Source organism: Castor canadensis, chromosome 11 (assembly GCF_047511655.1).
Source record: "Castor canadensis chromosome 11, mCasCan1.hap1v2, whole genome shotgun sequence".
NCBI lineage: Eukaryota > Metazoa > Chordata > Mammalia > Rodentia > Castoridae > Castor > Castor canadensis.
The window spans coordinates 77,152,016-77,177,588 of NC_133396.1; the positions used below are offsets into that span (position 1 = coordinate 77,152,016).

Sequence of the window (25,573 nt, forward strand, 5' to 3'; positions counted from 1 at the left end):
GTCCAATGACCACCAGAGTAGAACAGCCACAGCGAGGCCAGAAATTAAATGACACTTTGTTGAAGGAAATGACTCTGGGTGGTATTCTCAAATGTGACCGTTTCTTTGAAACAGTTATGATTTTCTGATAATGCCATACAACATGAAGAATTTACAGCAGCTCTTGTGATTACCAACCTTGTTGCGACTACTCACTAACCTGGCTAAGTGGGTGCCACAAGCCCTAGGATAGTGGTATTCAGTATCATCGTCAACATGACAAGTATTGAAAAAATTGTTGTGTTCTTTTTATTTTTCTTTTTATTTTTTTGCAGTATGGGGGTTTGAACTCAGGGCCTCACACTTCCTAGGCAGGAGCTCTACTACTTGTCCCACTCCGCAGGTGTTTATTTTGTGTTGAGTATTTTTGAGATAGGGTCACATGAACTATTTGCCCAAGCTGGCTTCGAACCTTGATCCTCCTGATCGCTGCCCCTTAAGTAGCTAGGATTACGGGCATGAGCCACAGGTACCTGGCTCAATTTTGTTCTTTTTTAATTCAAGTTTTTTATCTGAAGAAGAAAAGTTGGAAGATTGTAACTGTCAAGCTCATTGTAATTTTATAATCTGAACTCACCCATGACACCACCACTCAAATTAAAATATACAGCATCACCAGCACTTCAGAGCATTCCTTCCAGAGACTCTCCACAGGCCTGACCACTGCCCTGCCTCCATTATTACAGATTTTTTTTTTTTTAGTGGTACCAAGGTTTGAACTCAGGGCTCAGTGCTTGCGAGGCAGGTGCTCTACAGCTTGAGCCACACCTCTAGCCTTTTCTGCTCAGGTCATTTTGGAAATGGGATCTCACTTTTTGCCAAGACTGGCCTGGGTGATGATCCTCCTATTTTAAGTTAATAATAACTACAGTACAACACCCACAGAGACACTCTGTGGTGGCACACTCTCCACCATGCCCAGCTTTTTCTGTTAGGATGGGGATCTCACGAACTGTTTGCCTGGGCTGGCCTAGAATCACAGTACTCCTGATCTCAGCTTCCAGAGTAGCTAGGATTACAGGTGTGAGCTACCGGTACCCAGTACCACAAAATATTTTAGTCTTTTTTTTCTTTAATCAGATACACAGTATATACTTCTGAGTCTGACTTTTTTGTTCACCACTGTGTGGAAGATTCATTCATATTAACATAAACAAAATAGTTTCTAAAGGAATTGTCACAGTTATTTATATGATCTTAAAAACACTCCATATGCCCCCCTCACATCACACGGCTCACGACAGCCCTGTAGTCTAATTAATCTCAGATCCCTTAATGTTAATCCTCTCCAAGATTTAAATGGTAGTCAAGATGCATTTCTTCATTTTCCCAAGGCTGCAGGAAGAGGTGTATATGACAAGTATGAAGGTCTTGATTACATGTTCACATAATTTATTGCCAATTAATACATTTTAAATGTTTTCAATCTTTTTTAATCATTCCAAGTTAACTCTGGGTTTTCTTTAGCCCTCCTTTGGCTCTGGCTTGTACATAAATATCATCATCTTCTGATCTATATCTGTGGGCCCTACCTCTATATGGAGATCTATTTTATTTTATTGTTTTATTTTTTTCTGCAGTACTGGGGATTGAAGTCAGGGCCTCCTATGATCTCACACCAACTTTTCCTGGGCTAGCCTCCTACTAAGAGCCTCCTACTTCTGCCTCCTGAGTAGCTGGAACCACATATGTGCACCATGCCAGGCTTGTTTTTGAGATAGTTCTCACTAACTTTTGCCTGAGTCAGACTTGAACTGCAATCTCCTGTCTCTGCCTCTGAGTAGCTGTGACTATGGGAATGTACCACAATGCCTGGCCCTCTGTTGTTGGACTTAAATCTGCTCTTAAATGCCTTAAATATATCTCTAATACCTTGAAGATATATCAAACGCAGTATGTATAAAACAAACTTATTTTCTTCCCACCCTTTTTCTCTAAATGCAAAAAAAAAGTACAAAAAAACTCTAAAAACAAAAACTTGCTTTTCCTGACATTCGTTTTTTAACTTAGTTAATGGTACCATTATTTCTAACTGTGAGAGCTAGACACCTAATAGTTATTTTCTTTTCCACATAACTTTTATATACAAGCTGTCCCTAAGTTTTAGCTTTTGTACTTCTGGGATAACCCTTATATCTGGCTTCTTTTTTTTTTTTTTTTTGATAGTACTGGAATTTGAACTCAGAGTTCCATGCTTGTAAGGCAGGTCCTCTACCACTTAAGCCATGTCACCAGCCCTTTTTGCTCTGGTTATTTTGGAGATGGGGGTCTCACTTGTTGCCCATACCAGCCTGGACCACAATCGTTCTATGCTTCCTAGCACAGTTAGGATGACAGGAGTACACCACCACACCATGCTTTTTCTGTTGAGATGGGAGTCCCGCATATTTCCCTGGACTGTCCTGGAACCATGATCACCCTGATCTCAGCCTCCCAAGTAGCTAGGATTGCTGGTGTGAGCCACTAATGTCAGGTCACATCTGGCTTCTTAATTCCACTCAAAATACAATGCCCCAATTCAGTTAAGTACAACACTGCCCTGGATGGTTAACAGAACCTTGCAGTTGTTAATTGATTTTGGCTTGGTTTTTAAATTTTGAGACACCATCTTGTTCTGTAGCCCAAGGTGGCCTCAAACTCATAGTCCTACTGCGTCAGTTCTCCATTACAGTTGTTTTTAATGCTACTACTATGTCTTGCTACTTGTAGTTGCTACTACAACTGTCTTTCTGAAGCATTTTCATGTTCAGTGTCTTTGAACAATGGCTTCACCATGGTAGAAACGAAAAAAACCTAAGAGGGACCCAACCAGCAAAGCCCGCGTTCTCCTCCTGGTCAGTGACACTCGCTCCTCACACTGGCACCACGCCCTTGCAGGAACTACCTGGGCCAAGCAGCCCTGGGATCTAGGCGTCTCCAGCATTCCACGCCGCGGCACAAGGACATTTGTTTGTCGCACAGCCCCGCTGCACTTCTGCTCATGCACATCGCTATGCTTTCTTTTGTCCCTGAGAACTAAGTTACTTGAGTCACTGTTCCTGCCCTAAGAATGTCCAAGGTCAGGTCCAAAGACTGCAGTTAAGGGATAATTGGACTGAGATGTTCTCTTCAGCTTTCCCTCATCTCCTTTGTACTTTCCTAACCAACTAGTCCGTTGCTGTTTCATATTGGGTAGAATTGGCATCTGTAAAATCACGTCCTCATCCACGTAAAATAAAAAATAAGTGTCAACTTGCTGATTAGGCGTTAGCAATCCACAAGATCATTCAGTTTATTCAGCTCCTCCTTCCTTCCTTCCTCCCTCCCTCCCTCCCTCCCTTTTCTTTCTGTTGGGATTAAACCCAGAGCCACACACACACACACACACACACACACACCCCAGTCCTTTGCTTTCATTTTGGTTTTTGAAACCTTTTGTTTTTATTTAGATTTTGAAATAAGATCTCATTAACTTTGCCTCAAAATAGAGATTCTCCTGCCTCCGCCTCCCAAGTAGCTAGAATTACAGGCGTGCACTAAAATACTGAGCTGAATCCCCAATTTTAACGACCAAAAATGTCTCTCGCTATTGTCCTGTGTGCCTTGAGAGGCAAAAGCACTCACTACTTCAGAACCACTACATTAAAAGAAAACATAATCGTCCCTACCTGATATTTATTCAGTAGCACAGAGTACAAAACAAGCAAAGTTCTCTAAACAACATATATGAGATATACAATGTTATCCCATTTCTAAAATTTTTCTTATGATTTTTTCCAGACTGAAGCACTCCCACATTTGTTCTGCATATTAAGCATGTGCTTAAGTTATAAAGCCTATATCAGTCTCCGTTCAAGCTGTAGAGTGTTCTCTGAAGTTCATTGCCAAGATTTCTCAAAGGGCTCCTGAAGCCCAAGTTATCTGCCCAGCTGGACCACAGCCACTCATAGGCAAAGCAGCTACAGGCAGCCTCAGAGCACACAGACTTGAGTTGTGTCCCAAAACACAGCAGCTCTGGGATTCTACACTATCTATTTACCATCTCTAGCTAAATTTCATGAATTAAAATAAAAACAGCAACTATTTTATTAAAAGAAGTTATTTATGTCACTGAAATGAATAAAGGAAGTATGTAAAGTCCTAAGAACTCTGCTTAGATTTTTAATTTTTAACCTAACAGACACTTACACTGTGCACCCTGTGCCATAATTTTATTTAATCCTCAAAAGAAAACCTACAGCCGGGCACCAGTGGCTCACACCTGTAATCCTAGCTACTCAGGAGGCAGACATCAGGAGGATTGCAGTTCAAAGCCAGCCCAAGCAAATAGTTTGCGAGACTCTGTCTCGAAAAACCCATCACAAAAAAGGGTTAGTAGAGTGGCTCAAGGTGTAGCCCCTGAGTTTAAGCCCCAGTACCACAAGAAAAGAAAACCTACAAGGTAGTTATGATTGTTACCCCCACTTAACAGTTGGTAAAACTGAGACCCAGGAGAGCTAAGGAACTTTCCCAAATTCACATAGTTGATTTAAACAAATAGCAGAAGGGACATCTGAACCCAAGCAAGAAGGTCCCAGAGTCTCTGATCTTGCCATTAGGCAAGTAATACACACTCATTGAAGTTACCCACCAAAGACATGATGACTATTTTTTTTGCACTTCTACAAGGGACTGAATAATATTAAGTATACAGTAGATATGCAACATTTATTCACAAGGACATTAATAAAAGAGGCTTGCTGATAATGGGTTATAATTTTTGAACATTTCTTTTCCAAAGTTAAAAACTCAAAACTGTTATTTCATTTTGCGTCTCGGAATCAGGATTACCTCATGCATCAACTAAAGATAATTTTGTCTGGAATTTTATCTAAACTATTTCATTAAACCTTTTTTGATATATCAAAGTGAAATACAAGAACAGAAACATACTTCAAAGGAGTCGGTCTTTTCAAAAACCTCAATATACCCCGACTATGTTTAACCAGCCATTTCAGTCTCTCGATAATTTTTGTTTTGGAGGAAAACTTTAAAATAGTAAGGTATACTAAAATTACATGACAAATATTTTTCACATAAATGCTTAAATTTTTTGGAGCAGCAAAGCTATTCTCTTTGATATAGAAACTTTAAGACTATAATTTTCCTTGGAAACTAAAATATTTAACCCAATTTTTAATTTAGTTCCATTAGATCTTAATCACAGACTTTCAATACAGAAGTGGTATTAGTTTTTTGGCAAAAGGAATTTACTTAGCACATGAAAACAAGACTGCATATTATTTAGATTTTTAACAGCTTCAAAATTAGTTGGGTGCTGGTGGCTCACGCCTGTAATCCTAGCTACTCAGGAGACAGAGATCAGGAGGATCGAAGTTCAAAGTCAGCCTGAGGAAATAGTTTGCAAGAATTTATCTCGAAAAAAACCTTCACAAAAAAGGGCTGGTGGAGTGACTCAAGGTGAAAGCCAGGAGTTCAAGTCCCAGTATCACACACAAAAAAAAAGTTTCAAAATTAAACTTTTCCTTCACTTTATAGAACAGTAACATATTATTATATAAGTAAAAATATGAAAAGTAATTTAAAATGAAGAGGTTCTCAAATGAGATATACACAATGAAGAACTAAATGAGTAGGGTCCATTACTGCTGGGTGTGAAAATACGATAGAACATGTGTCTTGTATCTCTGCTGATGTTGGTGTGACACTGTTCACTCTGACAGCATCCAGTTTTCATTTAATCACTAACTGAATACACCTCTGTTTAGGCTAGTGAGTAAATGGAGGAAAATCCATGCAAAGGTGAAATAATATTAGTAGAATATTATAAAATGATATTATTTATTGTATTCATTAGACCTAAATTCACCCACACATCCATACAAACAAACAAAAACTAATGAAATTTAAATAGAGAGAAAAACAATGACATGTACTCAGAAAACCATTTCACAGCCAGGCTCTGGTGGCTCAGGCTTGTAATCCCAGCTACCCAGAAAACAGATCAGGAGGATTTCAGTTCAAGGTCAGCCCTGGCAAATAGTTCTCAAGAGCCCTATCTCAAAAAAATTCAACCTAAAACGGGGTTGGTGGAGTGGCTCAAGTGGTAACGTGCCTGCCTAACAAGCATGAGGCCTCGAGTTCAAACCTAATACCACAAAAAAAAAAGAAAGACAACTTTATAAACTATATGACATTCTAAATGGATGAGGAACAAGTTATGTTATGTTATTATCACATTCCATTTCTCTTTTCCCTCTCACACATAATTCTCCAATATATAGAAAATAAAAGATAAAAGATATGTGGTAGGCATATGTAATCGGACACTTTTTTCATCTTGACGTTATCTTCCATGAAAAGCCCATTGGGAAATAATTTCATTAGACTTTGAGTTTTTAAATTTTTGGGTGGATACAAAAAAACATTCCAAAAACATTAGTAAACCTAAGTTCATGTTTGGTCATAACCCAAGGCCAAAACTAAGGAAAGATTTAAATTAGAAAAAAAAATACATGTTAGACAGCAAGTAGCTATATGCCACCAGCAATGCCAGCTACAAAAAAATAAGATTTGAACTCCTATAATCCCAGCCACTCTAGAGGCAGAGACAAGGAGAATCATGATTTGAAGCTAGCTCAGGCAGAAAATTAGCAACTTTGTCTCAAAAGATGGCATAATAGAAGGATCTCAGTCCAAAACCAGCTGGGGCAAAAAGTATGAGACCCTATCTGAGAAATATTGGTACTGTGCCTGTTACTGTTAAAATATTTCATACACTGTCATAAAAGGACATTTTTCCCTAGGGCTGGGAGGCATGGCTCAAGTGGTAACACCCCTGCCTAGAAAGCACAAGGCCCTGAGTTCAAACCTCAGCACTGTCAAAAAAAATTATTTCTTAAACACAATCTTCATGTGAGCAAAAATATTCTTCTGAGTAGTCTGTGCACTGGATTGCTTCACTTTTCACCTTGGAGATAAGAAAATTTTGTTAAACAGATTATTAGACCTTTGTGCAGTACTGGGGTTTGAACTCAGGGCCTCACATTTGCTAGGCAGGTGCTTTTAGCACTTGAAACCACTCCACCAACTGTTTTTTATGTTGGGTATTTTCAAGATACGGTCCTGTGAACTATTTGCCTGGGAGCTGGCTTTGATCCTCCTGATCTCTGCCTCCTGAGTAGCTAGGATTCCATGCAAGATCCTTGTTTCTGAGCTTGAGAGAAAACAATGGAGAAAAGGTGTTGTCTGACCTTCACAAGTTTTTTTCTGAAAGTACATGGCATGCCTGTGCTAACCTGACAACTGCCCAGACTTCTGTTTAACCCTGGTCACCCTGAGGTATTACCGAGTGCTTGTAAAACCGGGGCCTGTGGCGTACTTGCTTCTTAAAACAATGAGTGCTTAGCCCTGAGTCTAGCATGGTCTGAAGACCTCAGGGAATATCAGAAAAATGAATAGAGGAGATTCCAAGATGGCAGCTAGAGGGAGGAAACAGAAAGCGAGCCTCCTATAGTGAAATCTTGGAAAGATGCTGGAGACACACTTTGCAGGCAAAATCACCAAGAAGAGGCAAAACTTTGACCCCTCCACACCTCCAGCCAGCGCAGAGAATCTCCACTTCACATTAAATGGAGAAACAAGGAGAGCCCCCAGGCTGCCAGTCGCCTGCGCCCAGACAGCATGGGAAGACATGGACAAGGTGAGCTTTGCGGTACAGCGGTACTCCCACAGACAACCCTGGGCCAGAGCAGCATAGCCCCCTGGACAGACTGACCTCCACCAGGGAAAAAAGAGAAACTGACAAATAAGCAATAAGAACAATAAAGACACGTGGGAAAGAGGGTGGGGCACACTGAGCACAGAAGATTGGGGGAAGGGAATCCTTCCCGGAACTGTAAATAAACAAGCCGGGTGGGCCACAGAGGCTCAAGCAGGAGCGGGGCACGCACCCAGCAACCAGGAGCAGGAAAGCTTGTGAGTGGTGGTGGGAGGAAAACTGCACAGGAGAGGGGGGAAGACACACTTCCCAGATGAACTGTTAATAAACACACAGGCCTGAGTAAGCAGGTGCAGTGTCACCTTCCCCAGTGTGCTTGGAAAGGGGAAAGCTTGTAGCAGTGGCACTGCGCACAGGAGAACTCTGAGTAAACAAAGCCTGCTGGGCCAGGTGAGTGCTAAACTCACTCCAGAGATCTGCATAAACAACGCCTCCAGCTACAGCAGGCTGACAGCAGCGGGCAGGCAGCCACAGCCGCAGATACCATTCTCAGAACTGTCTCCAGGCTCTTTTATTTTTTTTCTCTTTTTCTCCTTACCTTTGATGAGAGAACAACCAAATTACACTTGCATGCTGAAAAACTTACTGAAACTGTATTGCATTTGAACTTGGGACACTTGGTGGGGGTTTTTTTTGTGTGTGTGTGTACATTAATCACCTGAGTAGACCTATAACACAAAATGAAATTGAAGCAGCAATCAAGAGTCTCCCCAAAAAGAAAAGTCCAGGACCTGATGGATTCTCTGCTGAATTCTATCAGACCTTTAAAGAAGAACTGATATCAACCCTCCTTAAACTGTTCCACAAAATAGAAAGGGAAGGAAAACTGCCAAACACATTTTATGAAGCCAGTATTACACTTATCCCAAAACCAGGCAAAGACACCTCCAAAAAGGAGAACTATAGGCCAATCTCCCTAATGAACATTGATGCAAAAATCCTCAACAAAATAACGGCAAACCGAATTCAACAACACATCAAAAAGATTATTCACCACGACCAAGTAGGCTTCATCCCAGGGATGCAGGAGTGGTTCAACATACGAAAATCAATAAATGTAATAAACCACATTAACAGAAGCAAAGACAAAAACCACTTGATCATCTCAATAGATGCACAAAAAGACTTTGATAAGATCCAACATCATTTCATGATAAAAGCTCTAAGAAAACTAGAAATAGAAGGAAAGCACCTCAACATTATAAAAGCTATATATGACAAACCTACAGCCAGCATTATACTTAACGGAGAAAAACTGAAACCATTCCTTCTAAAATCAGGAACCAGACAAGGATACCCACTATCTCCACTCCTATTCAACATAGTACTGGAATTCCTAGCCAGAGCAATTAGGCAAGAAGAAGGAATAAAAGGAATACAAATAGGTAAAGAAACTGTCAAAATATCCCTATTTGCAGATGACATGATCCTATACCTTAAAGACCCAAAAAACTCTACTCAGAAGCTTCTAGACATCATCAATAGCTACAGCAAGGTAGCAAGATATAAAATCAACATAGAAAAATCATTAGCATTTCTATACACTAACAATGAGCAAACTGAAAAAGAATGTATGAAAACAATTCCATTTACAATAGCCTCAAAAAAAATCAAATACCTAGGTATAAACCCAACAAAAGATGTGAATGACCTCTACAAGGAAAAACTTCTGAAGAAAGAGATTGAGGAAGACTATAGAAACTGGAGAGATCTCCCATGCTCATGGATTGGTAGAATCAACATAGTAAAAATCTCTATGCTCCCAAAAGTAATCTACATGTTTAATGCAATTCCCATCAAAATTCCAATGACATTCATTAAAGAGATTGAAAAATCTACCGTGAAATTTATATGGAAACACAGGAAGCCACAAATAGCCAAGGCAATAATACTCAGTCAAAAGAACAATGCTGGAGGTATCACGATACCTGACTTCAAACTATATTACAAAGCAATAACAATAAAAACAGCATGGTACTGGCACAAAAACAGACGTGAAGACCAGTGGAACAGAATAGAGGACCCAGATATGACGCCACACAACTATAACCAACTTGTCTTTGACAAAGGAGCTAAAAATATACGATGGAGAAATAGCAGCCTCTTCAACAAAAACTGCTGGGAAAACTGGTTAGCAGGCTGCAAAAAACTGAAACTAGATCCGTGTATATCACCCTATACCAATATTAACTCAAAATGGATCAAGGATTTTAATATCAGACCACAAACTCTAAAGTTGATATAGGAAAGAATAGGAAATACTCTGGAGTTAGTAGGTATAGGTAAGAACTTTCTCAACGGAACCCTAGCAGCACAGCATCTAAGAGATAGCATAGATAAATGGGACTTCATAAAACTAAAAAGCTTCTGCTCAACAAAAGAAATGGTCTCTAAGCTAAAAAGAACACCCACAGAGTGGGAGAAAATATTTGCCAGCTGCACATCAGACAAAGGACTGATAACCAGAATATATAGGGAACTTGAAAAACTAAATTCTCCCAAAACTAATGAACCAATAAAGAAATGGGCAAGTGAACTAAACAGAACTTTCTCAAAAGAAGAAATTCAAATGGCCAGAAAACACATGAAAAAATGCTCACCATCTCTAGCAATAAAGGAAATGCAAATTAAAACCACACTAAGATTCCACCTCACCCCTGTTAGAATAGCCATCATTAGCAACACCACTAACAACAGGTGTTGGCAAGGATGCGGGGAAAAAGGAACCCTCTTACACTGTTGGTGGGAATTTAAACTAGTACAACCACTCCGGAAAAAAAATTTGGAGGCTACTTAAAAACCTAAACATTGACCTACCATTTGATCCAGCCATACCACTCTTGGGGACACACCCAAAAGACTGTGACACAAGTTACTCCAGAGGCACCTGCACACCCATGTTTATTGCAGCACTATTCTCAATAGCCAAGTTATGGAAACAGCCAAGATGCCCCACCACTGACGAATGGATCAAGAAAATGTGGCATCTATACACAATGGAATTTTATGCAGCCATGAAGAAGAACGAAATGTTATCATTCACTGGTAAATGGATGGAATGGAGAACATCATTCTGAGTGAGGTTAGCCTGTCCCAAAAGACCAAAAATCGTATGTTCTCCCTCATATGTGGACATTAGATCAAGGGCAAACACAACAAGGGGACTGGACTTTGAGCACATGATAAAAGTGAGAGCACACAAGGGAGGGGTGAGGATAGGTAAGACACCTAAAAAATTAGCTAGCATTTGTTGCCCTTAATGCAGAGAAACTAAAGCAGATACCTTAAAAGCAACTGAGGCCAATAGGAAAAGGGGACCAGGAACTAGAGAAAAGGTGAGATCAAAAAGAATTAACCTAGAAGGTAACACACACGCACAGGAAATTAATGTGAGTCAACTCCCTGTATAGCTAACCTTATCTCAACTAGCAAAAACCCTTGTTCCTTCCTATTATTGCTTTTACTCTCTCTTCAACAAAATTAGAGATAAGGGCAAAATAGTTTCTGCTGGGTATTGAGGGGGTGGGGAGGAGAGGGAGGGGGGTGGAGTGGGTGGTAAGGGAGGGGGTAGGGGCAGGGGGGAGAAATGACCCAAGCCTTGTATGCACATATGAATAATAAAATAATAAAAAAAAAAAAAGAAAAATGAGTAGAATGAGTGAAAATGTGTAATTATTGCTTTCCTCTGGAATGATGCTTCTTTTAGTGCTTCAGTAGGGGAAAACTCTGAAAAATAATTTTGTTGCATTCAATATGTCTTTGTATTTCTGTCCACATTTAATTAGAAGGTTTCTGAGGTACAGCATATGTAAAACCTTATAATATATAGCTAACTTTTTTTAGATTAATTTTGGAGTTTCAAATCTTATTTTTTTATTTTTTACCTTTGGTGGTACTGGTGTTTTGAACTCAGGACCCTGTGTTTACTATGCAAGCATTCTACCACTTAAGCCATGCCTTCAGCCCTAGGAAATAAATGTCTTTTTATGACAGAGTATGAAATATTTTAATAATAACAGGCACTATCTATTGAGCACTTACTACGTATTTCACATGTAAGTACTTTACTATAGGAACTCACTGAATTCTCACATCTCTAAGATGAGGAACAGAAGATGAAGAGGATAAGCAACTTGTCGGAGGACACAGAGCTCATAAGTAATTGGCCTCTGGAGACCAAGCCTTCTCACCCATATGCTCTGCCTCTTTCCTGGAGCTTCTCTTCACTGTGGAGTTCAAGAAAACACCAGAGAAGGGATAATATGTCCTCATGGTCATTTCTGTATGCCTTTGTTGCTGACCGTGCTCAAAAGACTAAATAATGCCTCTCTACACACTTAACCAACAGCCCTCCTCTCATCCCAGCCTTTCAAAATGGGAATAGAGTTCTAAGCTCCTTTTCCCAGAGACTTATTAATTTTTTGTGTTGAAAGAGGATCAAGCTGGGTAGTCACAGAGCTGGGATTGAGAGACAATATGGGAGAAAAGTGAGCAGTCTTTCTTAATATTCTTACATGTCTAAATTTTCCTGCATTTTGACAAGTGCTTCTAGTCCACTCTATACAGAGTGGGGACCACAGGATGGCCATCAGCCTGGACTCTTAGCCACATCCCTCTCAGGATGGTTGTAGGGCCTCTCTAACTTAGTGTATGGACACTGGAGAAGAATGTGTAAGACTAGGATCTAAGAAAACAGGAGGCTGGATGCCAATGGTGGCCAACTCCAATGCTTAAGGGAGGCCCTACTTCTAATATTCGGGCAACTCTGAATGCTTAGAAATCCTCCGGGTCTTTGGAGTAAAGAAAACCATTCACATTTCCCCACCACTCTGGCTCTAGTGGCTCAGAGTCAAATTCAGTGTGATCTAGAAAAATCATGTCACGTCACGTGGATTTCTTGGTCCTGAGTGTGAATATGGAGAATATCCTACCACCATACTGTGATGTGTTAACTTGGAGGGTAATTGTTCCACTGCTACAAAGATATATTTACAGCATAGTATGATTGAAAAACAACTGAGCATTTACAAACATTTCATGCTTAAGAAGCATTTTATATATGAACATGTAGCCAAAAACAATTTGTAAAGGAATTTTCATAGCTATTTCAGATAATCTTCCACATGCTCCATTTGAATCTCTCCAGTCACAAAGCCCACACCAGAACCTCTGCTGACTCATCCTACAGTCTACATCTCCCTGAGGCTGTAAGTGGAGCCATAATGTGCTCCTTTCCTCAAGGACACAGGTAGTACAAACAAGGTTCCTCACGAATCCCCACGTGAAGTCATGTGCTCTAAAGCATTTCAGAGCTGTTCCATCCTGTTTGAATTAACCTGGTTTTGTGCTTCTATGCTCTCTCAATGTGTGAAAGTAATAAGGATTTCAATAGCAACAAGACTTTATCTAACCGTCATGTAGTCAGCAAACTCATGTCAAAGATGTGCCCCATCTCAACCAAAGCTCTTTGAGAGGAAATGGAACATTATTTCACAATATTGTAGTGGTTAAAACAGAGTACCTAGAGCTACACTGCCTGAATGTGTCTCAAATATCTCACAATCACAAATTAAGTTGAGGGAACATTAAACTCTATTAAAATACTTATGGAAGATATCTTTATGTATGAGGAAAATAATGTATTTGTGAATGTGTATGTGTATGTAAGTACCTGGCATAAATTTGACCATTTGACTTTAAGTAAGTACTATGACCTTTGGAATGATAAAAATGAATGTTCATTTTTCATAACCTGCAATGTCTGATCATGAGTTCAGTGTAAAAGAATTTCAGGATTTAATAATGTAATCGCGTTACAGGTTTACAGCATTCGTATTTTCTATCAGTCTTCTCAATGATATTATAGTAAGTTAGGTAATTAAACATCCTTTACAAGTATTAAAAAATAAGCAGTAGTAAGGTGTTCATGCCATGTCATTTTAAAAAAAAATAAAATCTGTAAAAACCAATACCTTAGAATCTTTGTTCCATTGAAAAATATGTAAAGTCTAAGTTCTGCCCACAAGTCCTATGTATCTCAGGGTAAGCAAGCAGAAAATAAAAGAAGAAGCCTACCCTCTGCCTCCCAAAACGTGGACCATGGACCAGCAGCAGTGCCTGCATCACACATGTGCTAGAAATGCAGAATCTACTTCCTAAACCTACTGAATCAGAATCTGCATTTTGAACAAGATTACCCTGGTGACTCACATGGGCATTAAAATTCAAGGAGCACTGTCTTGCAAGGTTAGGTCAACCTCAAACCTGAAATGGCACCACCACTTAAAAATTAGAAATTTTATCCGGATATGCTATGAATTCGTATGAAATAAAACACTGTTTACCCAGAGAGGTTAAAAAAAAATAAAAGTTTGAAGTTATTAAGAAAAATCTTAAAAGAGTATCTTAAGGTATTAAATTGGCTTAAATACAATGAGTTCATAATTCTCCTGAAGATATTTATTTTTTCAAGTTTAAATGTAGGCATTAAACTCTATTGTCTCCTGAATTCTTAAGAAAAGTTAGATCCATTTGCAATCCTACAACTGTCCTCAGAAGCCCTAATATTTATGATCTGCAAGAGGAAAGAATAGAGCTGAATTGGACCAGGGGCACTAGGTATGGATGATACATTTTAGTATCAGCACTCAGTGATACTGAAATTAACAACCATGCCCAGCAAAGGACTGGAGACTTGTTCTTGGCTCACCCAAAGCCCTCAGGTGGTGAAAACAAGGAAGTGAGTGAGAGTTTGTAATTAAAATGTTAGCCCCAGCCAGGCATGGTTGTGCACACCCAGAATCCCAGCATTTAGGAAAGCTGAAGACGCAAAATCGTAAGTTGGAGGCCAGCCTGGGCTACAATAGTGAGACCCTGTCTCAAATGAATGTAATTAATTAATTAATTAAATTACATATTAGCTCTCTGACTCCTCAGAAGACAGTTCATGAGATGCTCCTGATTTTATTAAGATGTTTTAACAGTGCAGCAGGGTATTTCTAAATGTGGCTGATTAGGATAGGACAATTTATCAAGAGATAAAGTTATACATATATATGTATATACAAAATCTCAGTGCTACCTAAAACAAAGCAAGCACATGTAGGTATTTTGCCAGGAAATTGATTTGTATGGCATGCTTAAGAAAGCCCTCATCTACACAAGCAGAACTAAGAACCCCAATAGGATTTTTTAAATAGTTTTATAGTTTTGACAATTTTTAAAATATTTTTATAGTTTTCTATTCTTGTCTATCTTTAAAGAACTGTTATATATGAGTGTGTCAAATTCAGCCTACTAGGTATTTTGTGTAACTCAAGTTCATCAAGCAGTATCATCAACTCTTCTCAGAAGTTTGCCTATGCCTTTTCTCACTGTAACTCCTACAACTTTGTTGGAACTGAATATCATCCCTTCATATGGTTAGACTAACCTTATCATGAAATCTGTTTTTCTAAAGCTCCTTCTTGTTCCTTCTTCCTTGTCTTTTCCCAACTTCCTACAAAATCATTAGCTGATACATGAGGCAAGCAACAACTCCCGACTCTTAAAAAATACAAATCACATATGAACCTGAACAAAACAAACCAAATGGAGAAAATATGAGGCACTCATGTATAAAAATGGAAAATGAGACCTGTTGAAACTATTCTAAGAGTAGGGTGAGGGAATAAAGGAGAATGATGGTGGAGTTGACTTTAACTATGATACATTGCAAGCACTTTTGTAAATGTCACAAAATACCCCTAGTACAGCAATAATACAATAATAAAAAAAAGAGAAAATTCAAAAAAAAAAACCAAACCAAATTACACATGCAGAATAAACATTTCTAACATAATGCTTTAACACTGTCCATTCTCCTATAGAAATTAATCTCCAGTGCCTATTTTTTCTAGAATTGAAGGGTCTAACCTGCATCATAAACACTGTGGGGAGCCACACCACACGCTGCATCACTCTCTTCCCCGTTCTCATTATAGTAAATAATCACTGCCCAAGCATCTGGGGCCTATTAAAGTTGCTAAGGAATCCAACCCACAGCAGTTGAAAAAGTCAGAGTACAGAGTCTGAGTTAGATACATCTTAACATAGTGACACCCACTGTCTGTACATAATAGAACTATGCGTTGATAGAAGAGAGCTATTGTTGCTTTGCCTATATAAAATAACTATATTTTAAAAGTCAAATTAGGTCTGTCTTTTGCATGCCAAGCAAGGCATTGGGATAGTGTTTGGTAGACCTGTTCCTTTGCTTGTAAGACCTGTGCCTTTCCTTAAGGTCGTGGAGAATTCCAGTCTTTGCCAATGGCTTCTAATGTGGCTTTTCTTTCACAAGAGCCTTTCTTCCAGAAAACTCCCATGTAATTGATGAAAATGCTAAGAATGGGCTAAAGCAAAATAAGAAAATTTTTTAAAAATTGGCAAAGAGTGATCATGTGTGTAGACTGAAGTCTAAAATTTATAAACCTCTGACTCACACTATTTGTGACGAGATTGTCACACCTCTCCTGTCATTAGATTCCCATTCTTCTCATTTTTGACATCTACCAACTTACTGAATGGCTTGGGTACAGAGTTCACATTCTTTCTTTTCTTTGAATTTAAGTTTTCCCTCTTTACTAGCCTTTTCACGACATTTCAGCAAGCTCAAGTCTTTCCTATCCTTGGGGAAAAAAAAACCAAAAAACTGTTTTCCACATTCTCTTCCAAAGATTTAATACAAAATGACCAGAACATTTTCAAGTGAGAAACTAATGTGTGACATACTACTTAAATGCCACCTAATTCTTTCCACTGCATATATAATAACAATCTCAGACCTAGACTTTGTCTTACTCGTACTGGTCAAGCTGGCCCTCTCTACCCTCCCTGGGCATTTGATGTCACTTCTAAAGCGATATTGGTTCTGTTCTAGCTTCTGATAAGCACTCTGACTGGGACTTCTCCTTGTTCTCACCGCCAAGGTATTCTTCCCTCCAGTTCTGGTTTAAATGTCACTTTAACAAGTGTGCTATTATGATACATAGTCTTCATTTTTGTCCATGGCTCTTGGCTCATAACCCTTTTCCCAAAGCAGGCTACAGAGACCAGTATTTCCCTTCCTCAAAGCAGGTCACGGAAACTCTAATCTTCCTTCATCTTTGTGTCATGGATCTAGCCATAAAGAAATTCTCTGACCCACCCTTTCGTCACACAGGAGGTCTCCAGACTTGCCTGATTCCAGAAGACTCCTGCCCCATACCCTGGAGCAAGGAATGCTGCAGAGAGACCAAGAAGAATGCTCAAGCAGGCAGACCTTACTGGTTTTCCCCACCCAGCCTGTCAGCATTAGATATGCAGTGATATCTCCACCAAACCCCAAAGGACAAGGTTCGGGTTTGGAGAGCTTGTAGACAACTGAAGGTGATGCCTGGAAAAGACATGGAAATTTCATACCCTTTGCCCTGTGTGCCTTAGATCTTCATCTACATGCCTTGTGACATCCTTCATAACAAAGTGGTGAACGGAAGTAAGTGTTGCTCTCAGCTCTGTGGCCGCTCCAGCAAATTAATGGAACCCAAGGAGGGGTTAAGGGAACAAGGGTGAAAAAACCTGGGACTTGAGACTGGTCTCAAAAGGAGTGGGGAAGGGGATTCTTGGAGACACACAGTGCCCCAACCTGTGGAATCTGACACTATCTCCAGGTAGATAGTTTCAGAATCGAAATGAATGACACTCCACTGGTGTTCTGGTGCTGGCTACAGAGTGATTGCTTACTTGCTGGTGGAGAGAAATCCCCACACATCTGGTGTCAGAGGCTTCTGTGATGATTGTGGTGTGACAGCAGAGGTAAAACAAAATAGGCAATTTGTTTATCCAACGCACAGCAGGGAAGCTTTCCCTGCTTCCCATGCTGATAAATTACAATATTGTTCTGTCTCCAAAACTCATTCTGAGGGTTAGATTGCTCATTCCCATGTTTTGGCAATAATCTAAAACTTCACCATATTCACTGTCATAATGATTTTTGCATTTCTCTTTGCATTCCAACCTCTGTGAACCCCAACCATTTGAATTTTAAGATTAACAGGGAAAACTGCCTAGAGAAGAATACTCCCAACAAGTTAATTCAACATTATCCTCAGGCAGCCATTCACATCATTCTAGGATGTCCTGCCAGTTTCTATAGTTATCCCATACATAATAAACAGACTGGGAGGCATGAGAGTTACATAAACGGCACTTTTAATCCTATAAGAATACTACCTCACAGAGGCAGCTCATTTGAAGTCTTGACTCAGCGCTTTTTCCAAATAGAATTGAGCAGAACTTTGAATTCCAAAGACCTGTGTGTTACCAGAGAGTCATTTTGTCTGATCACAAGTGTTCTCAGTTAATGTAAAGCTGAAGTAAAAGGCTAATCTAACAAGATAACAACATCAGAACTGCTCCAAGTGTTATAAAAGATGACCACATTAAAGGAAGGGAAAGTCCCTGGCTTGTCAAAGAACTCAAGCAACTGAACCTGAGCCAGAACTCAGCATTTTCAACAATGAAGAGAAAAAGATACTTACGCATGTCACCGAAGGCCCCCTTTGTTACTTTGGTGGCATGTAACACCACTACCGTGAATTTATGGGAATACTGGTGCTCTACCTAGAAATAAAATGACAGAAATTTAAAAGAAGCTTCCAATATAGAATCTCATTGTTTCCTTGAGACTAATAAAAACACTCCTTTTGAAAATAAGTAAACACATACCAGAAACATTCTTTGATGCTAAGGTTATTCCTTGTTCCAGTCTCTTCTCTCCCACCATAGAATCATCAAGAAGTTTAGATCATGCTTTAAAACACTACTACAGTTTGACTATTAGAACTTCTTTGCTATCAGGTTTAACGAGTACTTGTGGAAAAATGTAAAGCAGGCCTGCCAGCATTCTAGGAGTTCAGTGAGGCTTTGTACCTGCCCAGTAGGAAGCCCTGGCTTACAAAGGTGAAGGCAGAGCCGTTTGCATCATTCCACTTTGTTTGTTTTTGTTGTTGCTGCTCAATATCAGGAAAAAAGTCTTTTACAATGACATTTCTAGGGCAGTTGTCAAAGTAGGTTGGACCCACACTAATTACCCGTAACCACCCTAATTATCCGTAAACTACTTATATTAATTTCAATGTATTTGCTATATATCACAGTCAGCAAAGTTTCTACGATCTTAATACATTGCATGTGCATGACAAATATTAACAGGTTTTATTAAACACCTCACCAAAAATGGAAATCAGATACCAAACCACCCTACTCACTAAAACAAATGGAGGGGGGAAACCAGGAACGTACATAGTTTCAAAAATAACTAAAAAGATGAAAAATCTTCACATTTGTTTTGCTTTGATCTCAGGATAGTCTGCCTGACTTAATTTAAATAGGCTTGTCTAACAGGATAAAAAGTCTACAATTAATTTAAAAAGAGGCCAAGATAATGGCAATACTATAAAGCAAGTAATTGACAGTATAAAGGCAAAAAGACATTAAAAATTATAAAGAGGATAGATTCATAAGGACCAGCAATAGTAGAATGTTAAGAGCAAAAGTTGTTCAGTACTTAGAAATTTCAGAAGAAATCACTCTATCAATACCACAGTTAATATTCAGGTTAATAAGAGCAATGAAGAGGTGAAATCAATGATGTTGAGCACACCTTGTTTAATGTTTTTTGTGGGGGTTTTTTTTGACAAGACTGAGGTTTGAACTCAGGTCTTCACACTTGAGGTGCTACCACTTGAGTCCCTCCATCATCCCAACACCTTGTTCAAAGAGGGAGAGAAGCATGAAAAATCTTTCAAGATGATGCTTATTCAATTTTATTTTCAAACAAATAATCTCCACATCAAAAAGTTATGAATTGTTAAAGTTCTATTTTGCATAAAATGAAATTGATCAACATTAATAACAGATGAATGCCTTAGAAAGTGCTTCTTTGTACTACAAATAAAAGCCACTCTTGCACTACCTGCTACCAAAATTGGCAGTTTTGCAAATGATGATGTTAATTTTCAATTATCGCTATTTAAACCCAAAATCTACACAAGTTTTCTCCATGAGGACACACATTTGCTTTGTGAATATCATAAAGATCTTATGCTAAATATGCCTGGTTATTTGCTAAATTTAAATAATGAGCCAGGCTACAAGGCATGCCAAATTCCTTTGAACATTTATATTAACCATCAACTCTTTCGAACCATCAAGGTACTTTATATAGTGCAACAAAACTTCAGGTTATACTTGGTATAAACAAGCAAAAATAATAATTATATCCAACTTCTCAGAAACCACACAAGTAAGAAGAGAGTGACGTGAAATACTTAAAGAGTAAGAGAAAAAATGAGAGAATTCTGTATTTTATGAAATTAACTCCAAACGTAAAGAAGAAATAGACTTTCACAGACAAAAATTGAATGAATTTGTTGCCATTAGATCTGCCTTGTAAGAAATGTTAAAAGAGCAACAAGCAAAAAAGGAAGATGCTATAGATAAAAATCAGGTCTACATAAAGAAAAGAAGAGCACTAGAAAAGAAATGAGAAGACAAAATAAAATGTATTCTTTTCTTATTATTAATTAATCTAATAGTTTGTTCAGACTAATAATAGCAGCAATGTATTTGACTTACATGTGTACATGTATATGCACACATGTGCTTATATACATATGCTTATATAAAAATGAAATGAATGACAGCAATAACAAGTAATAAAAAGAAGTAGAAATATTTTACCATAAGATGCTTATAATACCTGTGAAGCTGTATAGTGTTATCTGAAAGTAAACTCAGATTAGTTGCAAACTTATTACAAACTCTAGGACAATTAGCCCTAAAAAGTAGAAGATAAAATTTTTTTGATAAGCTAAGAGAAGAGAGAAAATAGATTTTTTTCAATAGATGTTTAATTAAAATGATAAAAAGGCCAGGTAGCAGTGGCTCGCACAAGTAATCTTAGCCACTCAGGAGGCAGAGATCAGGAGGATTGCAGTTCAAAGCCAGCCTAGGCAAGAGCTCCTATCCCGAAAATACCCAATATAAAAAAGAGCTGGCGGAGTGGCTCAAGGTTTAGAACCTGAGTCCAAACCCCGATACTGCAAAATAAATAAATAAATAATAAAAAATTTGTAAGAGATCAAAGGCATAGAAAGAGTGGAACATGAAATATGAACAAAGAAAAAGAGCAGAGAATACAAAACAGTAATAAATGTGGTAGCAATTAATCCAACTATATTAACAATCATTTAAACATTGATGGTATAAATAAATCAATTTAGAGACTGTTAGAGTCACCAAACCACAAGATTCAACTATACACTTTAAATGTAAAGAAATGGAGAACGAACACCATGCTAACATTAATCACAAGAAAGCTAGAGTTAGTATATTAATTTCAGACAGAGCAGACATTAAAGCAAGAAAGATTATCAGGAATGGAGAGAAATATTATGATAAAGGGGTAAATTCTTCAATAAAATATAATAATCCCTAATGTGTATGTACCAAGCAATAGAGGATCAATACATGAGGCAAAAACTAATAGAACCACAAAAACAAACAGAAGGATCTATTATTACAGTTGGAGATTTCAACACCCCTCTACTAGAAAGGGACAGATACAACAGGCATAAAAACAGGAAGGGCGAAGTTAAATTCAACAGTGCCCTCAACCAACTGCATACACTGAATCTCTATAGGCAACTTTAACAACAGAAGAATGCATATTCTTCTCAATCTCACATAAAATATTCAACAAGACAGACCATGCGAATGTTGAGTAAATAGTGACCTTTGCTTTAAAGAAGAGAATTGAATTGATTTCCCCATTGTGGATTGATTGAAGCTTCAATATTTGTTTTGTGAATAAATTGTGCTTACCAGGAAAAAAAAAAAAAAAAAAAAAAAGACAGACCATGCTCTGGGCCATAAAGCATATCTTTAATTTGTTAAAAAATAAAAATCTTACAGTGTCTGTATTTACAACACAGTTGAATAAATAAACCAGAAATAGAATTGGAAAAATCTAAAAATGCATAAAAATTAGCAAACACACTTCTAAATGGCACAGGAGTTAATGAGATCTCAAGAGAAAAATTTAAATATCTGGAATTAAATGAAAATGAGAGTACAACTTACCAAAATCTGGGGTATGATGAAAGCAGTGCTTAGGGAGAAAATTTTAGTACTGAACATTAAAAAAATAAAGATCCAAAATCAATAAACTAAGATTCCACCATTGGAAATAAGAAATACAAAAGCAAGTTAAGTCTAAAATAAGCAGAAAAAAAGTAGCAAAAATGAGAGCAAAAAATCAATAAAATTGAAAATAGGAACTAGACAGAGAAAAATCAATGAAACCAAAAGTTCATCCTTTGAAAAGATCAATAAAATCAATCAGCCTTTAGCCAGCTAATTTAAGGAGAAAGAGAGAGAACATAAGTTGCTAATTTCAGAAATGAAATAGGAGAAGCCACTGCAGATCCCATGGACAATCTGAATAGGCCCACATTTATTGAAGAAATTAAATCAACAATTGGTAACTTCCCAACAGAGAACATCAAGTTCACATGGTTTACTGGTGAATTCTCCCAAATATTCAGTGAGAAATTATGTCAATTTTCTACAATTTCTTCCAGAAGACAAAAGTAGGGGGAATACTTATTGTTGAGGCCAGTATTACCCTAATTTCAAAACAAAGACATTACAAGAAAATAAAATTAAGGAATAGTAATTTCTTATGAGTATAGATGCAAAACTACTCAACAAAATATTAGCAAACTGAGTCCACCAATGCACAAAAGGGAATCATACACCACGGGTAAGTCAAATTTATTCCACATATACAAGGTCTATTTAACATTGGAGAGTCAATTAATGTAATACATCATATCAACAAGCTAAAAGATAAAAATCACATGACTATGTTAATAGATGCATTCAAGCATTTGACAAAATTCAACATCCATTTATTCTTAAAAAAAAGAAGAAGAACTTTCAGCAAGCTAAGAGAGGAAACTTCTTAATCTAGATAAAAAAAAAAAAAATCTTCAAAAAGCCTAAAGCCAGAATCAAACTCAGTGGTGAGAAAACTCAATGGTGCAGAGATCAGAAACAAGGCAAGGATGCCCCCTCATCACTCTTTCTCAATTGTACTAAAAATGCTAGCTATTGCAATAAAACAAACAAATAAATAAATAAATAAAAGATGTATGGATTTTGAAGGAGGAAAAAAAACTGTCATTGCTCACAGATGACATGATCATCTACGTGAAAACCTAACACAGTCCATTTAAAAAGAACTCCTAGAACAATAAGCATTTACAGCAATGTTGCATGCCATGAGGTTACTAATGTAAAAAGTCTATCACTTTCCTATATATCACCATTTACACAAATCAGAACCTTAATAATTATAAATCTAACAAAATATGTACAGACAGATGAGAAAAACTACAAAACTTGTATGAAAGAAAGCGAAGAACTAAAGAAATGGAGTGATATTCCATGTTCATGGAAAGGAAGAGTTAAAAACAGCTTGAGGATCGGGGGCATGGTGGTACAGGCCTGCAACCCAACACCTCATGGCTGAGGTAGGAGCATTCTAACTTTAGGCCAGCCTGGGCTTCACAGTGAGTTCCAGGTCAGCCTGGGCTACACAGGAAGACCCTGTCTCAAAAAATACTAAATAAACAAATAAACATTGGTTTATAGATTCAACACAGTCCCAATAAAAAAGTCACAGCAAGTTGTTTTTTATGGAAATTACAAATTGCCCCAGAATAGGAAACACAATATTGAAAAAGAACAAAGTTATTCTTCACTAAAACTACCTGACTCAAAACTTTATAAAGCTTTGTTAATCAAGACAGTGTGGAATGTATGAAAGAAAAGACAAATGGTTCCATACAAGAGAACATAGAGGCCAGAAATCAGCCTACATAAATGTGGTTAACTGATCTTTGACAAAAGAACAAAATCAATACAATGAAGAAAAGATCGATTTCAGTAAGAAGTACTATTAACAACTGGATGTCCACATGAAAAATATAGAAATAAATCAAGACAAATGACATCCAAGCTTGAAATTTAAAATATGCCTTTGAAAATCTAGCTGAGATTAGCTTTCTCTACTAAAGAAAGCTTCTCAATAATAATTAATGTTTATAAATTTGCTTCCCTCCCAAAATAATCTAAGCTTTTTCTATATCTTAGAACTTCTGTCATGTGCCTAAGACTCCTTTGTAATATAAAAATTATACCTTTATCTGCCATTTAATAGCTTTTTAATATGGCTGCAAGTATATGCACATATCAAATATTCATTAACAACATATACGAGAAAATGATTGTCAAGGACTTATTGAGTATGAACCATAGGTTGTGCACTCTACTGAAATACACAGTTCTCATTTAGTCTACCCAATGACCTACTACTTATAATAATGAGTCATTACTATAAATAACAACAGCTATTATTTATAATACTAGCTATTATTATTTATTTTTATTTATATTTAAACATGAGTAAAGTTAGATTCTGAGAGGTTAAGTGATTTCCCTGTAACTCATTGATGATAAAAGGTGAAATTTTATTAGATTCCAGTCTTCTTGTCTCCTCTGCCTTTTCTCTTCTTACATTCTTGCTAAGAGAATAATAAGATCATACGAATAACTTGTATAGTAATAAGGACTATTTCCACTAATTAAAGTGGTTTAGAGAGCTACAATCTAGTCTGTGTATGATATTCATAGTTTATCTACCTAAACCCTAGTAATTGGTCTTACTCTTACCAGTACAGCTTTCCTTTTTAACCTGTGTACATTTTCATCAGCTTCGATTCTGTTTTCTTAATTTAATGAATGAAATACTGTGCTGCTCACAGAAAATAAGGATCAATTCACCACTTTTTTGATTGTCATAAATTAATTTGGGAAGTATCATAAGTCTTCAGATCTATAAACTATTTTCAAACAGAAGCGGCAAAAACTCTGACCATCTCTTTCTAAGAGCTGTGAGGACCGATAAAAAAGACCATCTATTAAGTGACAGACTACACATTCTTGGAGAAAGATGTTCAGTTTCAATAAATGATCATCTGAACAATCTTTTGAGAATGACTTCCCATGTGTTCTGAAGCCAATATCACACATCATTTCAAACTAGCCCAGGATTGGCTAGGTTCCAACTTGGATAGGAGACTTTTGGTTGTGGCTCAGGAAGGATGGTGCGAGAGGAAATGACATTGAAAGCACATCCAGTGTTCCCCAGAAGAAACAAATGACTCAGGACACTGCGAGGTGGTAACTGGCAGAGAAAGATGTCATATTTCTATTGAGATGTCAAATCTAAACTCAATCCCCTGGCCTTGCCTGAAGGTCTAGAACGACCTTACTTTGAGTATTTGTCCTCATCCATAATCTTGTCCACAGTGAAATCTAAAACCCCTTTTCACAATTATAATTTATCAAACATTAGGAAAACAGTATTTTAAGTTCCTTCTGGAGAATTATGTTGATATCTGTAACTAAGATAATTGGGCATTGAAAAAGAAAAATTGATTTATAGAAACCAATTTGATGGTCTGCCTATGTTTAAAATTGTGTTGTTACTAGGGCCAAAGAAGCAGTCATAAAATAAATTTGATGGAAGGGAAGGTAGATTCTTTCATATAAATGTTAATTATCAACTGCCATTACCTAACTTTAATCAAAACTAAAACTGAAGATTTTTAGAATTAGAGGGACTACAGA

At 37.6% G+C, this 25,573-nt stretch overlaps 1 protein-coding gene across 3 annotated transcripts in view; it reads right to left on the bottom strand.

The window, feature by feature from the left end:
• Positions 1-25,573, bottom strand: part of Pla2g4a (phospholipase A2 group IVA) — a 141,052-nt gene that overhangs the window by 82,615 nt on the left and 32,864 nt on the right. The window contains exons 1-2 of one of the 3 annotated variants that reach the window (XM_074047235.1): positions 18,542-18,788; positions 18,355-18,436 (exon numbers count right to left, since the gene is read on the bottom strand). In XM_074047235.1, coding sequence (XP_073903336.1) covers positions 18,355-18,436; positions 18,542-18,550 — 91 coding nt within the window. In that variant the 5' untranslated portion in view covers positions 18,551-18,788. Of the gene's footprint in view, positions 1-18,354; positions 18,437-18,541; positions 18,789-25,573 lie in introns of those variants that run through there. The other 2 variants (XM_074047236.1, XM_074047234.1) reach the window with 2 other exon arrangements.